The 18,298-nt window shown below is 48.6% G+C and overlaps 2 protein-coding genes across 2 annotated transcripts in view; one reads left to right on the top strand and one right to left on the bottom strand.

Moving 5' to 3' along the window:
- The window catches only part of GCHFR (GTP cyclohydrolase I feedback regulator), a 107,827-nt gene extending 93,270 nt beyond the window's left edge, over positions 1-14,557 (bottom strand). Inside the window, exon 1 of the mRNA XM_078659824.1 lies at positions 14,401-14,557. Coding sequence (XP_078515950.1) covers positions 14,401-14,436 — 36 coding nt within the window. The 5' untranslated portion in view covers positions 14,437-14,557. The remainder of the gene's footprint in view (positions 1-14,400) is intronic.
- Positions 14,558-14,576: 19 nt separating this feature from the next.
- Positions 14,577-18,298, top strand: part of RMDN3 (regulator of microtubule dynamics 3) — a 149,434-nt gene continuing 145,712 nt past the window's right edge. The window contains exon 1 of the mRNA XM_078659823.1: positions 14,577-14,876. The gene's annotated coding sequence lies outside the window, so the exon portion shown is untranslated. The remainder of the gene's footprint in view (positions 14,877-18,298) is intronic.

The raw sequence follows: 18,298 nt of genomic DNA, 5'->3' as shown, positions 1-18,298 counted from the left end.
TTCTAAGCATCATAAAAACATTTAACTTTGGAAAATACACTCCATGATGCAGAAGGTTACTCTTCAAAGTTCGAGCAATGATACCAATAATGTCCCCGTCACCCTAAAGAACAGAAGTGCCCACCCTTTCTTGAAGAGGTCATGGCTCTGGTGGTGTCAGGGGTCTGGGCAGGGCTTTAAGTGGACCGGGTCTCACCGGGTCTGAGCACCAGCAGTTTTTTTAAGGAGGCCTCAAAACAGGTCTCTATCAGGTTCTGTTTTGTGCCCTGGCACAGGCGGACCATTTTTTCTTTCTCAGACTGCAGTGACAGCAGGCACATCCATGTGTGCGTGGTAAGCGTTGTAGAGGAAGGGAAATCCTTTAAAGAGAGTAATTTTCTCTCTGGATTGCCCTTCTCTTTTTGAAACTCAGGAGCAGCAACATCGTCGTGGTGTCACCAGGGCTTTAAATGGAAGTTTTTTCAATATTATATACAAGCCATAGTTTCTGCTTATTTATCTTATGCAACTAGCAACCACTGACAAAGCTAATGGTCCTCACTTGTTGGTATGATGCGACTTGTTGTATCATATATCTGGACGCAATGACAGGAACAGCAAAATACAAGTCTGGCGGCACACTGTGCTAAACACAGATTTTTAGCTTACGTGTTTTTAAGCCACGCCCTTAATTACATTGACCACGCCCCTTTGAGGGACCCTCCAGTTTTTTCATTCCACTTAAAGCCCTGGGTCTGGGTACGGGTGCCTGATATCTAAGCAGAGTTACTGGGGTCCCACTTGTCCAGTAGACACTGTGCCAGCTGTAGCAGGGTAATGGCTGGTCAACGTTCCAGTACACCCTGATACCCTCTGATGAGGGGTGTAGACCTGTACCTCAGAGCTCACTAATCACAATCTAGAATTTCCAATAGCAGGGTAGCCTCCAGGGGCAGTTTGGCTGGCTGCTGGTGCACAACTAGCACCTCCAGATAACAGTGGGCAGAATTTCTTTCAATCTTCACATGTGTCTCATGTTAGAGATTCTGATGCTTGAGACAACTCGTCAGTAGTCAGGCAAGCAGTCCTTTTGGGTAGAACTACATTCCAAATTGATCATGGAAGGTAAAAGAGTTTCACATGTTGAGGACAGTACTAGTCCTTCAGATAAAACTCGAGGTCAAATGCAGCTCCAATTAGATGACTTGCTTCGTTCAAAAACTATCCAGAGGGCCAAAAGGACATTAAACTGTCAAAGATGTTTAGTTTGCACACTGGAAACCAAAATCTGCTGGATATGGATGTTGACATTAGCTTTTAAGCTGTAGAAGTTACTCTTTCTGCTCCCTTAGGTAGCTTGAGCAAGCATACGCTTCAACATGAAAACAGACGTGGAGGTTTCAGGAAACAACAACCACAATGGAAAACAAATAGGTGTGCTCCACCACCCAAGACTAGTCAGTCATAGTAACTGGTCAGTCATCACTCCTTCTGTGGCAGACAAGAAGAGATGAGTGCATTCCCCAGCCTAGCATCTATCTCGTATCATTAGTAAGTGCACCTGCACAACCCATAGACCCAGCTTTATAAGTGTCATTATCCTCTGATTGCAAGACTGGCAGCCTGACTAGCATGGACCTGACATTTAGGTAAGTGACCTCCAGCATATTCAGTAGGATCCTTGTTTCTGTTAAACATAAACTAATTTTACAAAAGTTTCTAGGAAGACCTCCTACTGACAAGCACCACAGCGGAGGTCAGGCTAACCTGGTAAACCAGGAATTCTCTGAAATATTTTATGAGTCTTCCTTTAGAAATGCATGTAACTACTATTGATTTGTGATCAAATTTATATGGTAAGTGCGCCGGAAAATTCACGTTATTACGTTTTCTTTTTAATGAAATTTTCACTGGCAAAATCTACAGGAAACATCCTTTGGGACGCTTATGTTGTGCTCACTCGCTGTGCGGTGGAACTTTCAGGATTTGGTCTTCTGCCCAACCACTTTCAAAGTTCACCAGCCGCCACTGCTATCTACACCAACCTGCTATCCTGTCGGGTTACACACAGCTCACCAAATTCACTTCAGTGCTCCAAGTTATTCCATTCCCAATTCATAAACAAAGGGGTCTCCCAATGTACCTCACTTGTAGTGACCTTTGCTGTCTTTTTGAATGACAGACAGTAATGCCAATACCCCTCAGCGCTGACTTGCATCTGTCACAGCTCTTTCTATCCCCACATACACACACCTTATCTATGTTGCACACTTTTTCCTGGTTAACACACACAGTTCTATTGATGCACACATCCGACATGCAGCTTCCCCTGCAACTCAGTGAAAGACCACAAATCTCTACTAGCGCAACCACTTCCAGAAATGCTCCATTTCACCCAGTCCTTTGTGTAGGACAAGCTGCTTATTTACTAAGTGGAAAGTATAAAAGGGTGTGTCACTATACCTCCAAAGAATCTGGGCTGTATCTATAGGAAAAAATAGAGCGAAAAACAGTGGAGGTAAATTGAGAGACATTATCTTTTCCCTAAATGACACAAAATAATATTTATCACTTTGTGTTCAATATTTTCATAACATAAATTATTCTTATAAATATATTATGCAATTCCTACACTCCTGTAACCATCCAAAAACAAGATCATGAATGAACATTTCTGGACCAAAAGAAACTTAAAAACAGAACTCAGTTATTATATGCTACATCTTTTGCCGCCTGTCCAACAATGCCAAAAACGTGAAGTAAGTCCGTTCCTTGTTGCTGCCCCTCAATTTTAAGAAAACTGAGGTGATTATTCAAGCTTCTATAGCGTACAATTCACCTGAAGGTAGTCCGGTCCACTTTATTTTTTCCTGTACCTGCTAAGTGCAGCAAACCCATCTCTCATCTTTCACCTTCTTTTACTCCAGACATAGAGAAATTCAATGCCCTGCTAATATCTCATGTCTGACCACTAGCAGTCCGTGCTGTTCCACATATGATGATAAGATGTGAGATGTGTACATCAAGGCACTTTGGGTCATGACCTGTTAAGTGCATTGCCTCCTCCAGTACTGAGTGCAAAACAGAGCTTCCACTTTGAAAAGCTTGACAGGTCATGGCTTGACTAGCTGCTCTAGTCTAGGACTTTTATTTACATCTGAGAAATGTAATCTTGTTCATCCCATTATAAAACCGTGACTGCTTGTCCCAGAATGCCAAAAAACAAAACCTGGACGATAGCAACGGCCAATCATACATGGACCTGGGAAACTTGTCAACTCGAGCTTTGATAATGCTCTTGGTCCACACCTCCAGTCACTGCTATTCCAACTTTATCTCTCTTTCTGTGCCTATCTGTATGTTCTTTAAAGCCAGATCTATTGGGGGCGTGGCCAAGATGGCGGAGTGAAGAGTCGCTTCCTCCGTCCTCACCCTCTCCGGGCCGTTTCTCTCCCCCCCCCCCAAGACCTACCTACGGGGGCGGGGGACTCCAGAAACGATCCCGAGCTGCGTCAAGGAGCCGACTCTGCTGGAATCGAGCTGGGAGGCGCGGGTGGGGGAGCGCACCGGCAGCGGCGGCGCGGCCTAGAGCGCCCGCAGCAAGAACGCGGACCCCGGCGCGGGCTGACGCGCCTCACCGATGAAGATCGGAGGCGATCCCCGCTGGCATCGAGGGGACCACAGCGGACCTGTAGCACCAGGCCGGAGGCGGCCTTACGAAACGTGTCCCGGAACCAGCGGAGCGCCGGAACCCCAGGAAGACCGCAGCGACCCCGTGGGCCCGCGCCGGGGATGGCGGAGGCGAGTTTACCAGCGGGCCCAGGACGCGCCGGTGAGTGCTGACATCGCTGCACGGCTCAAATTGCAGCCCAGCGCGATCCCCCGCGCAGAGCCCCGGCCCTGATGCTGCCCAGCGGACCCCTCACGTCACTTAGAGACACCCGGGTTCCGCCCAGAAACCCTGCAGCCTGTGCCGGACCCCGAACTAACTGAGGCCGGGGACTGGGCCTACCAGTGGAGACAGTTGGACTGCAGCCTACTAGCGGGGGCCTGAGTAGCGGCCTGGGACACCCTGCGCCCGGGACAGCATTGCTGCAACCAAAAGTTGAACTAAGACAGCCTGGGCCTGCCGATTAGGTCACGAGGAGCGGCCACCTCATAGACGCTGGCAGGCACCCATCCTACCTGCACCACCTGACGCTTACTTGTCTGTTCCCCGGGGGGGGGGGGGGGGGTAGCAGCACGGCGCCGAAGATCCAGGCACCAAGTAGGGAGCCGCAGTAGACTGGCAGCCAGTGGTACAGTACCCTGTGGTCAGTTCTGCGGCCACACGAGGGGTGAAACCAGAGCCTGCGCACCGAGACAGGCCCCCGGGTATAGCACACCCGAGATTGAGAGGAGGTGGGCGCACGCCTAGGGCACCAACGACAGCGACGCACTCACGCACTTCGGACACAGCAGTCCACAGACCGGGAGTCCACACAACCTGCCACCTAGCCTCCTTTCCCCACTTCGCGTGCGGGAGTGCTATCGACCCCCCCCCCCACCCGGGGGAGACACCAGATCACACCTGGGAAGCCACAGAGCCCTAACCCGCATACAAGTCACGAGATGGCGGGAAAAAGGGGGAACACACTCTCCCCGAAATGCGGACCAAGGTTCAACCTAAAGGGGACAAAGGACAGCTATCGCCGGACGCACCCAAATCACACCAGGAGGGCCGGGACGGAGACATGCCTTTTCACCAAATCATTCCTGGAATCACTCTTCAATTCACTCCGCAAAGACTTCCACACATTGAAACACGAGGTAGCGGGGGAAGTCAGGGAGATTAGGAGAGACGTTGATGGCCTGGGCGATTGCGTGGCCGCAGTAGAAGAATCCGGTAATGCCAGGGACGAAGAGATGGAAATGCTACAACAAGAGGTTGTGCTATTGAAAGAACAGCAAGTTGATCTCCAAGCCCATGCCGAGGACTTGGAAAATCGGTCCTGGCGGAACAACATCCGGGTCCGGGGCGTCCCACTCAAAGAAGAAGGCAAAGACATCACGGGGTTCCTACAGGAGCTCTTCCGGACCATCTTGGGTATGCCTGCAGACTTCGCCATTAGAATCGACAGGTCGCATAGAGTTGGTCCACAGCGGCGGACGGCGGCGCCACCTCCTGATATCTTGGCATTCCTCCCAAACTACCCCCTCAAGGAGCGTATCCTCAATGAAGCACGGCGACAACAACCCCTGCATTTCCGAGGCCACCCGGTGGCCCTATACCAGGATTTGTCGGCAATCACGCTCCAGAAACGGAAAGCCTTCAAGCCAGCAACTGACTTTCTACGAAGCAAAGAGGCTCCATATGATTGGGACCACCCCTTTTGCTTGATCTTCCGATGGAACGGCACCCTGCATCAGCTACGCTCCCTTCAGGAAACATGCTCCCTACTGGGCATCAACCAGCCTGAAGAAAGCACTCCGTCAAAACCGCCTAGACGATCATCCCGGGATGGACGGCAGCAGATCGTTCGACGACAACATGCGAGAGCCGATACCCGTCCCGATGCACAGACTATCAAAACTGAAATGGAAAACACCATCCAAGAGGTGGCCAAGGACACAGCCTCACTGAACTGATTCGCCTCCGGGGGAGAGAACTTCAGCATCTGTCATTTTGCAGGTTCAGGGGGAAGGGGGGGGGGGGGAGACGGGGGGCGAATTGGCCAGACGCCCACGCAGGTAACACACTACAGACCTGCACATTAAGGGAGCAGGCCTGGGACTTTGCTCCATTATTGGGGCACCGCACTGTGCTGGGGGTCGGACGGGGGGCCACAGAGGTCGCCACGAGACTGCATTCCTACACGAAACACTACCGCAGCCCTGTGTTGTTCTGACAGGACTGGGACTATGGACTCAAACAGTTGGGGAGTTGGGGTTCGGGTGGGGGGCAGAGGGGTCCGTTTTTCGGGATCCCCGGGTGGAAATGGGGATGGGGCGGTGGGGCACGGTCGGGGGGGGGGGGTTGGGGGAGGAGAGGGCCGGGGGGATCTGTAGTTCTGGGAGGGGGGAGTTGTGCTGGGAGGGATCCCTCTGTCCACCTTCGTCTTCTTTTTTTTTCTCTTTACCTACATTCGGGTCGCTGCGCACACTTACTGGAGCTTTAGAACCTGTCCTGACTAATGCTGGCACACACTAGACTCGCGGTCCTCTCTCTTAATGTACGGGGGCTTAATAATCCCATCAAGCGCCGAGCGGTTCTGTCCCAGCTGGAACACTCCGCAGCCGACATCTGCCTTCTCCAAGAGACACACCTCCTACCCAAGAACCTCCACAGATTAAAATCCCAGGCCTTTCCCATACAGCTTTTCTCATCCACATCCAAAAAAGCGGCCGGGGTGGCGATACTGGTATCCAAATCTTTAACGTGCAAAGTGCCGCAGCGGGAGGCGGAACTGAAGGAGGGATTGTTAGTGTACCGCTTCCTAATAGCCAGCATGACACTCTTGGTGGGTTCAATCTATTCACCCAATGAGAAACAAGAAGAATTCCTCCGAACAGCGCTAGCAGCAGCCACAGCTAACACAGAACAGCACTTACTGATAAGGGGGACCTCAACTTAGTTTTTCACAACACAACAGACCGCTCCTGCCAACGGACAGGGCAAGTGGGAGCCCTTTCCGAATCGGGACACGCACACCTCCGGGAGCTTGGTTTTACCGACCTCTGGTGACATTTCCATCCACGTAGCACGGCCTATACCTACCACTCAGGGGCTCACAAATCCTACGCGAGGTTAGATTACTTTCTTTGCGCATCCCATCTAGTTGCGCGAGCCCAGGACGTGGAGATACTACCGGCCTCGCTGTCCGACCACTCACCAATGGTGGCCACCTTCTTTCTACCGGCAATGCCAGCTCCACAGCGACACTGGCGCCTCCGGGAATCCCTTCTTCATACCCCCGCGACGGTGGACCGGATTAAAAACGCCATTACGCAATTCTTGACCCACAATGGCAACGCTGACACCACACGGATGACGCATTGGCCAGCCCTTAAAGCGGTCTTGCGAGGCGAATTCATCTCCGTGGCCTCAGCCAACAATAAGGTCAGAGAACAGAAACGAGCAGAGCTTACGCAGCGAGTGGCGGAACTGGAGCAAATGCACCACCGCACCGGAGCCATGAGGGCCTGGCGCCAACTCTGCACCGAGCGGAAAATGTTGGCCGCTCTTGACCAAGACATGGCGGAGAATGCAGCTCTCCGTCTTCGGCAGAAATACTACACAGGTGGGGACCGCTGTGGACGGCTGTTGGCGACCAAACTGAGGGAGCAGCGCGTAAGACAGGGAGTGCAGGCCCTGCGAGCGCAGGGGGGAGAGCTAGTCACGGAGGACGCTGATATAGCAGAGACCTTTGGGGCATTTTACCAGTCTCTCTATGAGGGCGACACCCTTGACCTCCAGGCAGGTCGGACATACCTACAGGAGGCGCGGCTACCGTCCCTACATGCAGCCCAGGCTAACTTCCTGGACAAGCCAATAGCTCTAGAGGAGGTAGTGTCCGCAATCTACCGCCTAAAACCCGGGAAATCCCCGGGACCCGATGGATATCCGGCGATTTTTTACAAGACCTTCTGCCATCAGGTGGCCCCACTTCTCCGAGACCTTTTTAATTCCTTCGACCAACCGGGCGCGATCCCCGCAGACCTACTAGAGGCATCCATCTTGGTCATACCGAAACCACGTAGGGATAAAACCCGCTGCGGCTCTTACCGGCCGATCTCATTATTGAATATTGACTTTAAGCTCTATACAGGCATCCTGGCAAATTGACTCGCGCCGTACATGCAACAACTCGTTGAACCAGATCAGGCCGAGTTCATACCCCAGCGACAAACTAGCGACAATACTAGGAGAGTATTGCATCTCATTGAGGCCGGGTCACGGACACGGCCGGACTGCATGCTTCTCACCATCGATGCGGAGAAAGCATTCGATAGGGTGCACTGGCCCTATCTAGAGCAAGTTCTGCTTCTTTTTTGTCTCGGGGACTCACTCTGCACCGCATCTTAAATTGCTACAGGCAACCCAATGCCACGGTACGCGTTAATGGTCACACCTCCTCCAGATTCCCGATTGGCAGGGGGAACAGACAGGGATGTCCCCTTTCCCCAATCCTATTTGCCCTATACATGGAACCACTAGCACAGAGAATTAGACAACATACTCATTAAAGGCATTAAATTCGGAGGTGACACTCATAAGATCAGCCTCTACGCCGATGACATCCTGCTTTCCATTACCGATCCGGTCCCCTCACTACGTGCGCTCTTCGTGGAACTCCATAGCTTTGCGCTCGCCTCGGGGTTCAAAGTAAATGAGGATAAATCGATCGCCCTCAACATCTCGCTGTCGCCCGAGACCCTGTCTGAAGTCCGAGAAGAACACGACATGCAATGGTCGGACACCACGGTTCCCTACCTGGGAGTCCTACTAGGCCCCACCATCCCGGCCACGGTAGACGCGAACTACACCAGACTCCTCACACAGCTGCGAGAGGAGCTGCGAAGATGGAGCCGCCATTCACTCTCTTGGCTTGGGAGAATAGCAGCCACCAAAATGACACTACTATCACAGATCCTCTACCTATTCCAGACCCTTCCCCTGCGACCACCTCAAGGCTGGATCCAACGAACGCAGTCTGAGCTGGCACGCTATATCTGGCAGGGCCGCCGCCTACGATTCAAACACGACATCGCAACCCTCCCACCTGCATATGGCGGGGTGGGAGTCCCGGACTTCCAACTCTATTTCTACGCGCCACAGTTGCGGAGCCTGGTGGAATGGTACCAGCTGGAATCGAGTAAGAACTGGCTGTTTCAAGACCAGGCGGTGGCCGGTATGCCTTTGCAGGGAATCCCTTTTCTCCCACGGAGACACAGGCCACCTAATCTTTACGCATCCCAGAGGACTAGCACAGTCATGGAGGTGTGGGACCGGGTAGCTACCAAACATGAACTGACGTCCTTTCCCTCCCCCTTGACACCCCTATTCGCCAATCCCGACTTCACCCCGGGTCTCGACCCGAAACCTTTTGTAAACTGGCGACGCACCCCTTGCAAAGCATTAGGGCATCTCTTCGACCTGAAAAGCATCTTTTCTTTTCAGCAGATGAAGGAAGCCTAAGCTATCACAGAAGGGGATAGGCTAGCATATCTGCAGGTGCGACACTGGGCCCTTCACCCTGACGTTAAACCAGGAGCCCAACGTCGCCTCACCCCCTATGAGAAATGGCTGGTTACCAGCACCTCTGAGAAGAAATTAATCTCTGACCTCTATCAACATTTGCTTCTTACAAACACCCACACATACAACGCAGGTAGATGTCGGTGGGAGCGGGAACTGGGTAGGGCCCTCACACACAAGGAGTGGAGCGGGATCTATCACAGAGCGCGGCATTCCGCATACCACTCTGGTCTCACTGAAACCCTAACCAAGGTAGCCACATACTGGTACCGCACACCAGAGCGCCTACACCAGGCAGATCCTCATGTCAGCGACCGCTGTTGGAGAGGGTGTGGGGAACTAGGCACGTTGGAACACCTACTCTGGAGCTGTAAACACATAGGGGAATACTGGGACACGATCATAGACGAGGTAGATGCCCCCTTGGATACTCAGCTGCCCCGATTTCCCGCCTACATTCTGCTGGGACTGCCCAACGCCCTGATGTACCCACTGAAGTCCCGCAGGTGCCGTCTCATCGCCATTGCCCTGGGGGCTGCTACCCAAAACATTGTGGCACACTGGAGAACAACACACAGTCCCCCACACACAAGTTGGCTACACAGGTTGTGGATGGTGCTTTGAATGGCACAGTTGTCTAGTACAGGCCGGGAAAGGGGAGGAATTTCCGGAACTGTGACGCCCTTTTCTGACATTGCTCAAGGGGGAATTTCGCGAGTTGAGCCGTCCCAGATACCTGCGTCTCCTTCGACTGGCAGACACACCACTACCACACCCGCAGCCATCAAAGAATACACGAACACGCAGGTCCAAATGAGTGTCTCTTGGCCTCCTTATGCAGATTGTTATGAAACTGACTTTTTCTTTGGTGGACAGAGGGGGGTGGGAGTGGTTTTTAAGTTTCAAGGCATTTCAAACGCTTTATGTCGCTACACAGACCCAGTGGGCGTTCCGTTTGCTTTTTGATTACGCATAGACACTGAACAAACCACGAATGTCTGATATCGCAAAGCCTTCTAGTTTTGTTCCTTGAGAAAATTCAATAAAAGATTTAAACCATAAAGCCAGATCTATTGGCTTTGCCAGTAGTTTCCCCCGAGAAATTAAGCACTGCTGGAGCTTCAAGAGTGTCCACCAACCTGCGAGCACCAAATTTCTGGAAGATGATAACAAGCAAGTACTATATCTGGTGTTTATCTCAGACCAACATAAAGAAAGCCCCAAAGCCTTATTGGAAAGGTGTATTTTCTTACTACAGCAACATACACCACATAATAAACAAATGCTTCCAGGAAATAATAAGATGTTCGTGAGATTATCTCCCAATAAGCACAAGAAAGAGTTCCCAGAGACATAGAGAAATAGAGCTTTATATTAAGCCCAAAAAAGTGTGGCGCATGTACATGGATAAACAAAACTATGGGGGACTTATGTCTGGCTGTCACACAATGAGTATGGTTCATCAAGAGCTCAAATGGTTGAGGCATTTACAGAGTGGAATAAGAGGATTACCTGTTCACAATGTAAAATCATTTATGTGTTGATATTTGTATAGCACAGATTTAACTGCAGAACAAAGGAGACTTGTACTTTATGGGGAGTGATCCCAAGTGGGGGTTAAAATCTTTGAATTACACTTATATACACTAGCATCTCACATATTTAAAGTTTAGGCACAGTATGACTGAGTGGTTTCCCAGACCTGCACAATTTTCTTTCAAGTTCCAAGCTGGATTAATACCCAGGTCCCCAGGTGCTTCGGTGGACATTGGTATCTTCAACATCCACTGCCAGAACATGCATTGCCCACTGACAAGGGGACAGGCAGACTACCGGTGAAGAATGGAGCAAAAAGAATGGGTCAAATGTCCTGTACAGTTTGCCTGGGCATCATCGTTGTGCTACTTGTTCGCACATCACTCTCTCTGTTACCTCCAAATTCAAACTCCTTCTTTCTTTCCCCTCTTAGTCTCATTCTCCTCATTTCTTTCTCCTCTTTCTGCTCCATATTCTCTCTCAGACTTTTGCTCTTTTCTTTTTCATGGTTATCTATCTTACCACTTTACCTCGCTCTACAAGATTTCTTCTCAGTGCCTTCTCTCTCACTCCCACCTTCTCCTCCTCAAATTATATCAGAGACAGGCCATGTTGGAGACTAGTCTCAGTGGGCAGTAACTCCAAAGAATATGAGCTGGTGTCAACTGTTTCACTACCCAACCCCACAGAGGATCAGCTTTTACATTGTTGGAATGATTACTTAAAAAACTCATCTCAGCCTGTGAAATGGCTCACCTCAGTGACTGTCTGTGCAGGAGCTAATGTCTATGTATACAGGGAATCATCTCTGGTTCAGTGCAAAAAACCAGCTGTCTATAAAGGAGCCCAACAGTATATGGTATGAGCTCAACTCTATCTGCTTGGACTCTGCTCTATCTGTGTAGGGCTTCAGCACTATGTATGCACTCTTTCTGTGTATGCGATAACAATTTTAACAGTGCAGGAACTCATTCATATATTCTAGGTGTTTAGATCTATCTTCAAACAAGTAATCAACTGTATGTTTTGGATTCCTCTCCTTAATAAAACAGGCACCAAAATATGTTTCTCAAACCCAAGCAGCCCTAACCCTTTGGCCGGTATGTTGAGCAGCAACACATTAGACATGTTGAACCTCTCATCTCCATTTACCTTGTCTGCTAATCTACTCTCTACTGCACACTCTATTCCTTCCAAGTCTTCCTCACCATCTATGTTTTGTTGTGAATGTCTTCTTGACAGTGATTGCTTTTAGGTCATTTTGATATTTTTTTTGGTCTACATTTGTAATGGGGATATTTATACCGAGCAGGGAAGTAGAGGCAAAAGGAAGATGACAATGGTAAATGAAAAAAGAAAAGAAAAGTGAAATGTGAAGAGTGGCAGGTGGGGAAATATTAAAAGGGAAGACAGGGAGCAGAGAGGAGACAGAGGGCTGGATGAACAGTGCTGAGGCCCAGTTGACAGCCTCCGGGTGATGTGATAGTTGTCAAAATACACAAAAGCACATGGTAAGGAAAGAGCGGGCTTGAGCAGAAAAGCAAAAGGCAAATAACAAACATATAAAATGTTAACAGAAAAAGGACAACGGTGGAGGATTCCCGACAGAACAGCACCTGGTCAAATATTCTCACAGTATTAGTTTAGACCCACACTATAGTATATGGGACAATATGTGTGCACACTTCAAAAACACCCACCGTTACAATGTTGGTTCAAGACATGAACTATGGTATACTTTAAACAAGGTCAAGGTGCACCACTTTAGAAATTGTAGAAACTGATAACTTTGATGAGGTTAACAGCAATAATCACATTCGTTTGTTACTTGTGTTCTTCAAGAGTTCTTTATTGATATAAAATGTTAACTCTGGTCTCTGGGCACTACGCTTGATTTTAAAATCCAGTCTTCATGCGCTCATTAAAAAAACAGGGAGGCATCTGGACTGTCTCAGCAGCAGGTGTGTTAACCCACAGGTCTTCCCTTGCTGAAAAGGACATAGGGTAAAAGAAGGTGAGGCAGGCGCTAGCTGACGGTAAAAATGGGGTGGTTTGAGCACCAGCAACTCTGCAGCCAATATGCGTTTTAATTGAGCCTTTGAAAGGTGTGTGTGTCTCAGATCTAGAGCTTGGCACCCACTCTGCAGCCAATATGCGTTTTAATTGAGCCTTTGAAATGTGTGTGTGTCTCAGATCTAGAGCTTGGCACCCTTTTTATCCCTCCAGTTTGAAGTCCCAGCACCAACTGCCACTTGCAGAAATGATAAAGAGGACCAAGTGGTAGACCACACGAGTAGTGAGCCGTCTGTGGCATACCATGCTGCTGTACGCTTTGGAGAACATAGTGCCAGGTGCTGTCCATGCACAGTGCCATGCAGATCTGCTCTCTTCAATCTATTGCAGGTCTGTCCTCCAAACACACAGCACGACAGGCAGACAAAGGCCTTCTGAGAGGTGGACTGAGAGAGGTTAGCTAGCACCCAGCAGCACTCAACAAGGCACAGGGGGATATATGTACCTCTTGCGTGTCCCTGCTGTGTTGATCATGTCCTGTCCAAGCCAAACTGAGCCACAGAGCAAGTATGCGGGAGAGAAGCACAGTTACGGGATGTTTGCACAGCTGCCTATATAGGGACCGGTAGAACTGTATAGATAGACTGTGTGACATGTTATCACCAAGCCATTACCCTACAGCCAATATTGCGTGACAGGCTCTCAAGCAACATCAATACTTGGACCTTACCTGGCCTTCCTTTTGGGATAAAACAGACAACCAGGGAGATTTCACTCAGAAGGTCTGGACTGCTGCCTTACAGGACGATATTTTAAAAGACCCTGTCCCAACTATTAAGCAGGACCACTGGAATTATGGAATTCTGCAGCTGCAGCATTTTTTGCATCATTATGGATTTGCCACACACTACTTCATTTTTATGTCATTTGGAGATTTTAACATAACAAAATGTGCTTCTAGTATAGACCGATGAAAGCTTACTAAAATGTAGTAGCCCATATGTAGTTGCACAGTGGAAGGTCTTGCACAATAGTTGACCAGCCACCTTTAGTTACGTATTGCTTGCTGTATGCGAGTAACTATTACTAGTGAGGTGAAACCTTAGCCCAGACGTGTAAAAATGACGAATTAAAATGTAAAAAATGTACAAATTAACGAAGTTATACTATCACAAAATGTGCCGCATAATATCCCAGTGCTAATAGGCAATCATGCTCTCTCCTTTAAAACAACAGTGCACAACGAAAACCCACACAATGAGCTAAGCTTTGTGAATCACGGGTAACCGCTACCCCCTCCTATGAAAACATGTTGCAATAGCAAGAGAAGCTGAACTTGTCGCGCTAAAAAAATTGTTTGCTCCGATGCCCGTTTCCCGAACAGTGCTTTGACCAGGTTTATCCTGCGAAAAGCACCTCGAAGCTGCAGCCCAGGCTATTGCATATGAGGGGAGGGAAGGGGCCAACGCCCGTTTAGCCCAATGGGCAACAAGTAACTGTAAATTTGATCCTTCTAGTGTAACTGCATCTTCCAGCGTATGTTCTAGCCAAAGTCAACAAAGGGAGATTCCTGCGCTTAACTGGAGACTTCTCACCTCAGCCTGTTTTGCATACTCAGTGCACACTGTACTCACCATGCGGATCTGCGTGCTAATGAGGACGTAGGGCATGCTTGCGGCTTAGAACGTTAGCACTTCTCCGAGGCGCTCCAGCAGCTCTGCTTCTAAAGTGCCGATGTAGAACCAATGTCATGCGACAGGAAACGTCAAGGGCTGACGTTTTCTGGCACATTGTGACGGACCGCGCGAGCGCATGCGTCAAGAACGCCTCTGGTTATCAGCGCGTTCAGTGGCCGGTGGGTTTCGGTGACCCTAGTAACCATTGGTGGACATTGAACTGGGCGGGTCCAAACATGTGAGCGGCCGGGAGGAGAGCGTGAAGCACATCAGGCTTTTGAAGTGCAGACTTTTGGGGATAAAAAGACAAGGAGGGTCAGTGTTTTCTGTGTAACAAGGAGCCCCGCCACCGTGCGCATGCGCGCACTTTCGGTTTTGCAGTAGTACAGCCAGTTTAGCAGTGGGGAACTGACCTCGGATCAGCCGGTAACAAGGTGAGTGTTACTTTAGGTTTAGTGTTCGGAGCTACGGGTGTCGGTTTGGTGTGACGTGCGTGTTTACATATGATTTGATCTGCAACTCAGAGAACGCCGAGTTGGGGCTGAATAAGTGCGCAACAGCTTCACCCTGGGTGATCCTCGTGGCGCAGTAGGGCACGTGGTTTACCCTACGTGCTGTAGTGGTGGTCGGCCGGGTCTTTAAAGGAGGCGTGGCTTACTAACCCTTCTTAAGGGCCCCAGCAGTGTTACCAAGGCAAACGCTTAAAGCATCTGGGCTAGAATGTAATTCCTGTTATATAAGAAAACAACTAAACGTGCATTCCTTGCGCACGTGTTCCCAGTCCACTCATTCTACCTTTTCCCGCCGCCTATGTTTTAAAGTTGTAAAAACAACCCAATAGACCACGCAGAGCGTTCTTCGCCTCACATATGTGCATTTGAATGGATTTTTTTGTTTTTATTTAAAGGCACTAGAGACATCTGCTGGCAAGTCTGGCATATGTTTGTAAAAGACCCCATTTTGCACAGTAGAGGATGCTTTATGTAGGCAGATCACCCAAAACAGTTTGTTGGATTACGCTTTTTAGATTAATATTTTGTTTGTGCACTACGTGCAGACTTTATAGTGACGTATAATGGCACAGCTGGGCTTCTGGACAAAATGACCTATGTGGCTTGTTGTGTCTGCAGTTGTCCATTTGTATGCTGACTGAAGATGGGGTAGTGTCTTGTAGATATGAATAGCAGGACTCTTCTGGTCCCCGACGGATTTCGTAAGAGAATGACGTAATTGTTTGTGTTGTTGGGTGTTAATAAAGTTCATGATGCAGTACGTGCAGTTAACGGTTGCACTCTGAAGAATAAAGACATGCATTAAAGAGCTCAGGGTGTGGTGTGGTCATTTGCCGGCTACCAAGCTGGGAGGGGGAGGGGGGTGGGGTGGGGGGGGTGCTGCAACTGGCGATGAGTTAGGGGGATCTGTAGCCCGAAGGAACAAGCGTGCTGTTCCTGAGAGTTTGCTGCAGAAACGTACAACCAGGCATTCAACATGGAGTTCTGGATGGGGACCAGTGCGTTCAAAGTAGCAAGAGGTATCCACAACCATCCAAATGCACGCATTGGGGTTGTGCTTAATGAGCCTTTGGTATCTGAATCGCACAACCATCCAAGACGCCGGTTGTGCTCGGTGCAATGCAAAAAGTCATCAAAATTGAAAAAGTTCCAATAGGTGCAGAGACCCGTGTCTAATATGGCACCATAGCTTTCTTGAATCTGCCTCTTCCCTTCAATGCTGCCCCAAACAGAATATTGGCTGCAGATTTACTGCCTGGATTGAAATATTCGATTTCATCAACGTGCTAGAAGAAACGGATGAACAACAGATCATCAAATAATTAAAGAACCTTGCAAGTGACGGAGTGAAAGAAGCGATAAAGAAAATATCACATGCTGATGAAATAGTTAACAGTCAGATTAAGGTGGCGAGTGTGCACTGGGCAGTGGGCCGTTGGCTCTGTTGGGCTGGATTTCGCTGCACCAGGGCCCTGAGGTGACTGGCTCTCGTGAACTACTTCTGCACCAGTTGGGACATACACATTACATTTATAACGTACTACTAAAAAACACTAACACAACATCAATTCAGCAAAAAGACACATCACACACTAACCATAGCAACACTACAATACACTCATACGCCACCACTAAAGCATCAATAACAAACACCACAACAGCGTCACTATACATCTGGAAGCCTCCGCCACAACACAACTCTACAACACCACAGCATCACTAAGCACAACACATGCATCACTAAGCGCAAAAACAGCATCATTCATCCCAACACCTGCAACACTCATCACAACACCTGCAACACTCAGCGTAACGCAGCAAAACTACGCACCACACTTGCATCACTCCACGCAACACTCTACACAAACAATGCATAAGTCAGCAAACAAACTACATCACTCAGCGCAACTCACAGCATCACTCAACACTACTCTGCACAACACTCGGCACAAACAATGCATCACTCAACACTAATGCAACTACTGTATCACTCTGCACAACAACTGCATCACTAAGTACAATACCTCCAACACTCAGCGCAGCCACTGCATCACTTACCCCATACTCTGCATCAGTCAACACCACTCCAATATTCAGTCTGCACAATGCCTGCATGACTCAGCGCAACACCTGCATCACTCTGCCCAACACCAGCATCACTCTGCGCCACCACAACACCACTCAGCTCCACACCAACATCAATATGCACAACAACAGCACCACTCGGCATCACACAGCACCACCACAGCACAACTCAGCAACACCACATCACCACCAAACGCCAGCCCAGCATCACTCAGCACCACAAAAACACCCCTCACCACAACACCAACAAAATACTCATGATTACCACAGCACCACGCAACATCAACACATCATCACTATGCGCTACACCAGCATCACTCAACACCACCACAATTTCACTCCGCACCAACACAGCACCACTCAGCACAACTACATTATGCCACCCAACTTGTATTTTGCTGTTTCCATCATTGCATCCCAATATGTGATACACATCATAAATAAAAAATGTGTGGTGCACAACTTGTACTTTGCTGTTTCCGTATTTGCATCAAAATATTTGAAACACATCATAAACACAAAGTGGGACGCACAATTTGTATTATGATTCCGTTATTACATCCAAATATGTGAAAAAACTCATCTTATTTACAAACTGTGTAGCAACACTTGTATTTCAATGTTTACATCATTGCATACAACAAAAATACAAATCCCATCATAAATACAAAGTGTGTCACAAAAATTGTCTTTTACTGTTTCCATCATTCCATCTAAATATATTATACAAGTCACAACATAAATACCAAGTGTGGCAGACAACTTGTCTTTTCCTGTTTCCGTCAATACATCAAAATATGTGATACAAATCACATCACAAAAACAAAATATAACGCTCAAATAAAATTAATTTACCAATGCTGTTCACATTTTTATCACAGGCCATATAAGTATGCCATTGAAGATTATTTGTTACGTTGTTCCCCCCTCTGCCATTTCCACTCCGGAGATCTGCATGTCATAGCGCCATGAAACCGCTGGTGAAAGCGCGCTCAACAAATACTTTAAACTCAACTCAAACTCAAGTCTGATCAAGCCCTACTGTACCTCAATTTCGCACCCTGCTTCAAAATGTTCACCCCTGCAAACCCATGTCTCGGATTTCTAAACCCACCCTCCCCACAGCAATACCAACAGCTTGTTGTACTTCCAACATCCCAATCTGGTTTTCCTCACCAGGATTACATTTTTTTTATGATAAGAATAAATAGATTTAATTGTAATTGGCAATTACAAAAAAAGGTGTTGTTACTTTGTCC

This window comes from Lissotriton helveticus, chromosome 9 (assembly GCF_964261635.1).
Source record: "Lissotriton helveticus chromosome 9, aLisHel1.1, whole genome shotgun sequence".
Lineage (NCBI taxonomy): Eukaryota > Metazoa > Chordata > Amphibia > Caudata > Salamandridae > Lissotriton > Lissotriton helveticus.
Note: the sequence above shows the minus strand (reverse complement) of the source record. Positions and strands in the feature narration are given on the sequence as shown.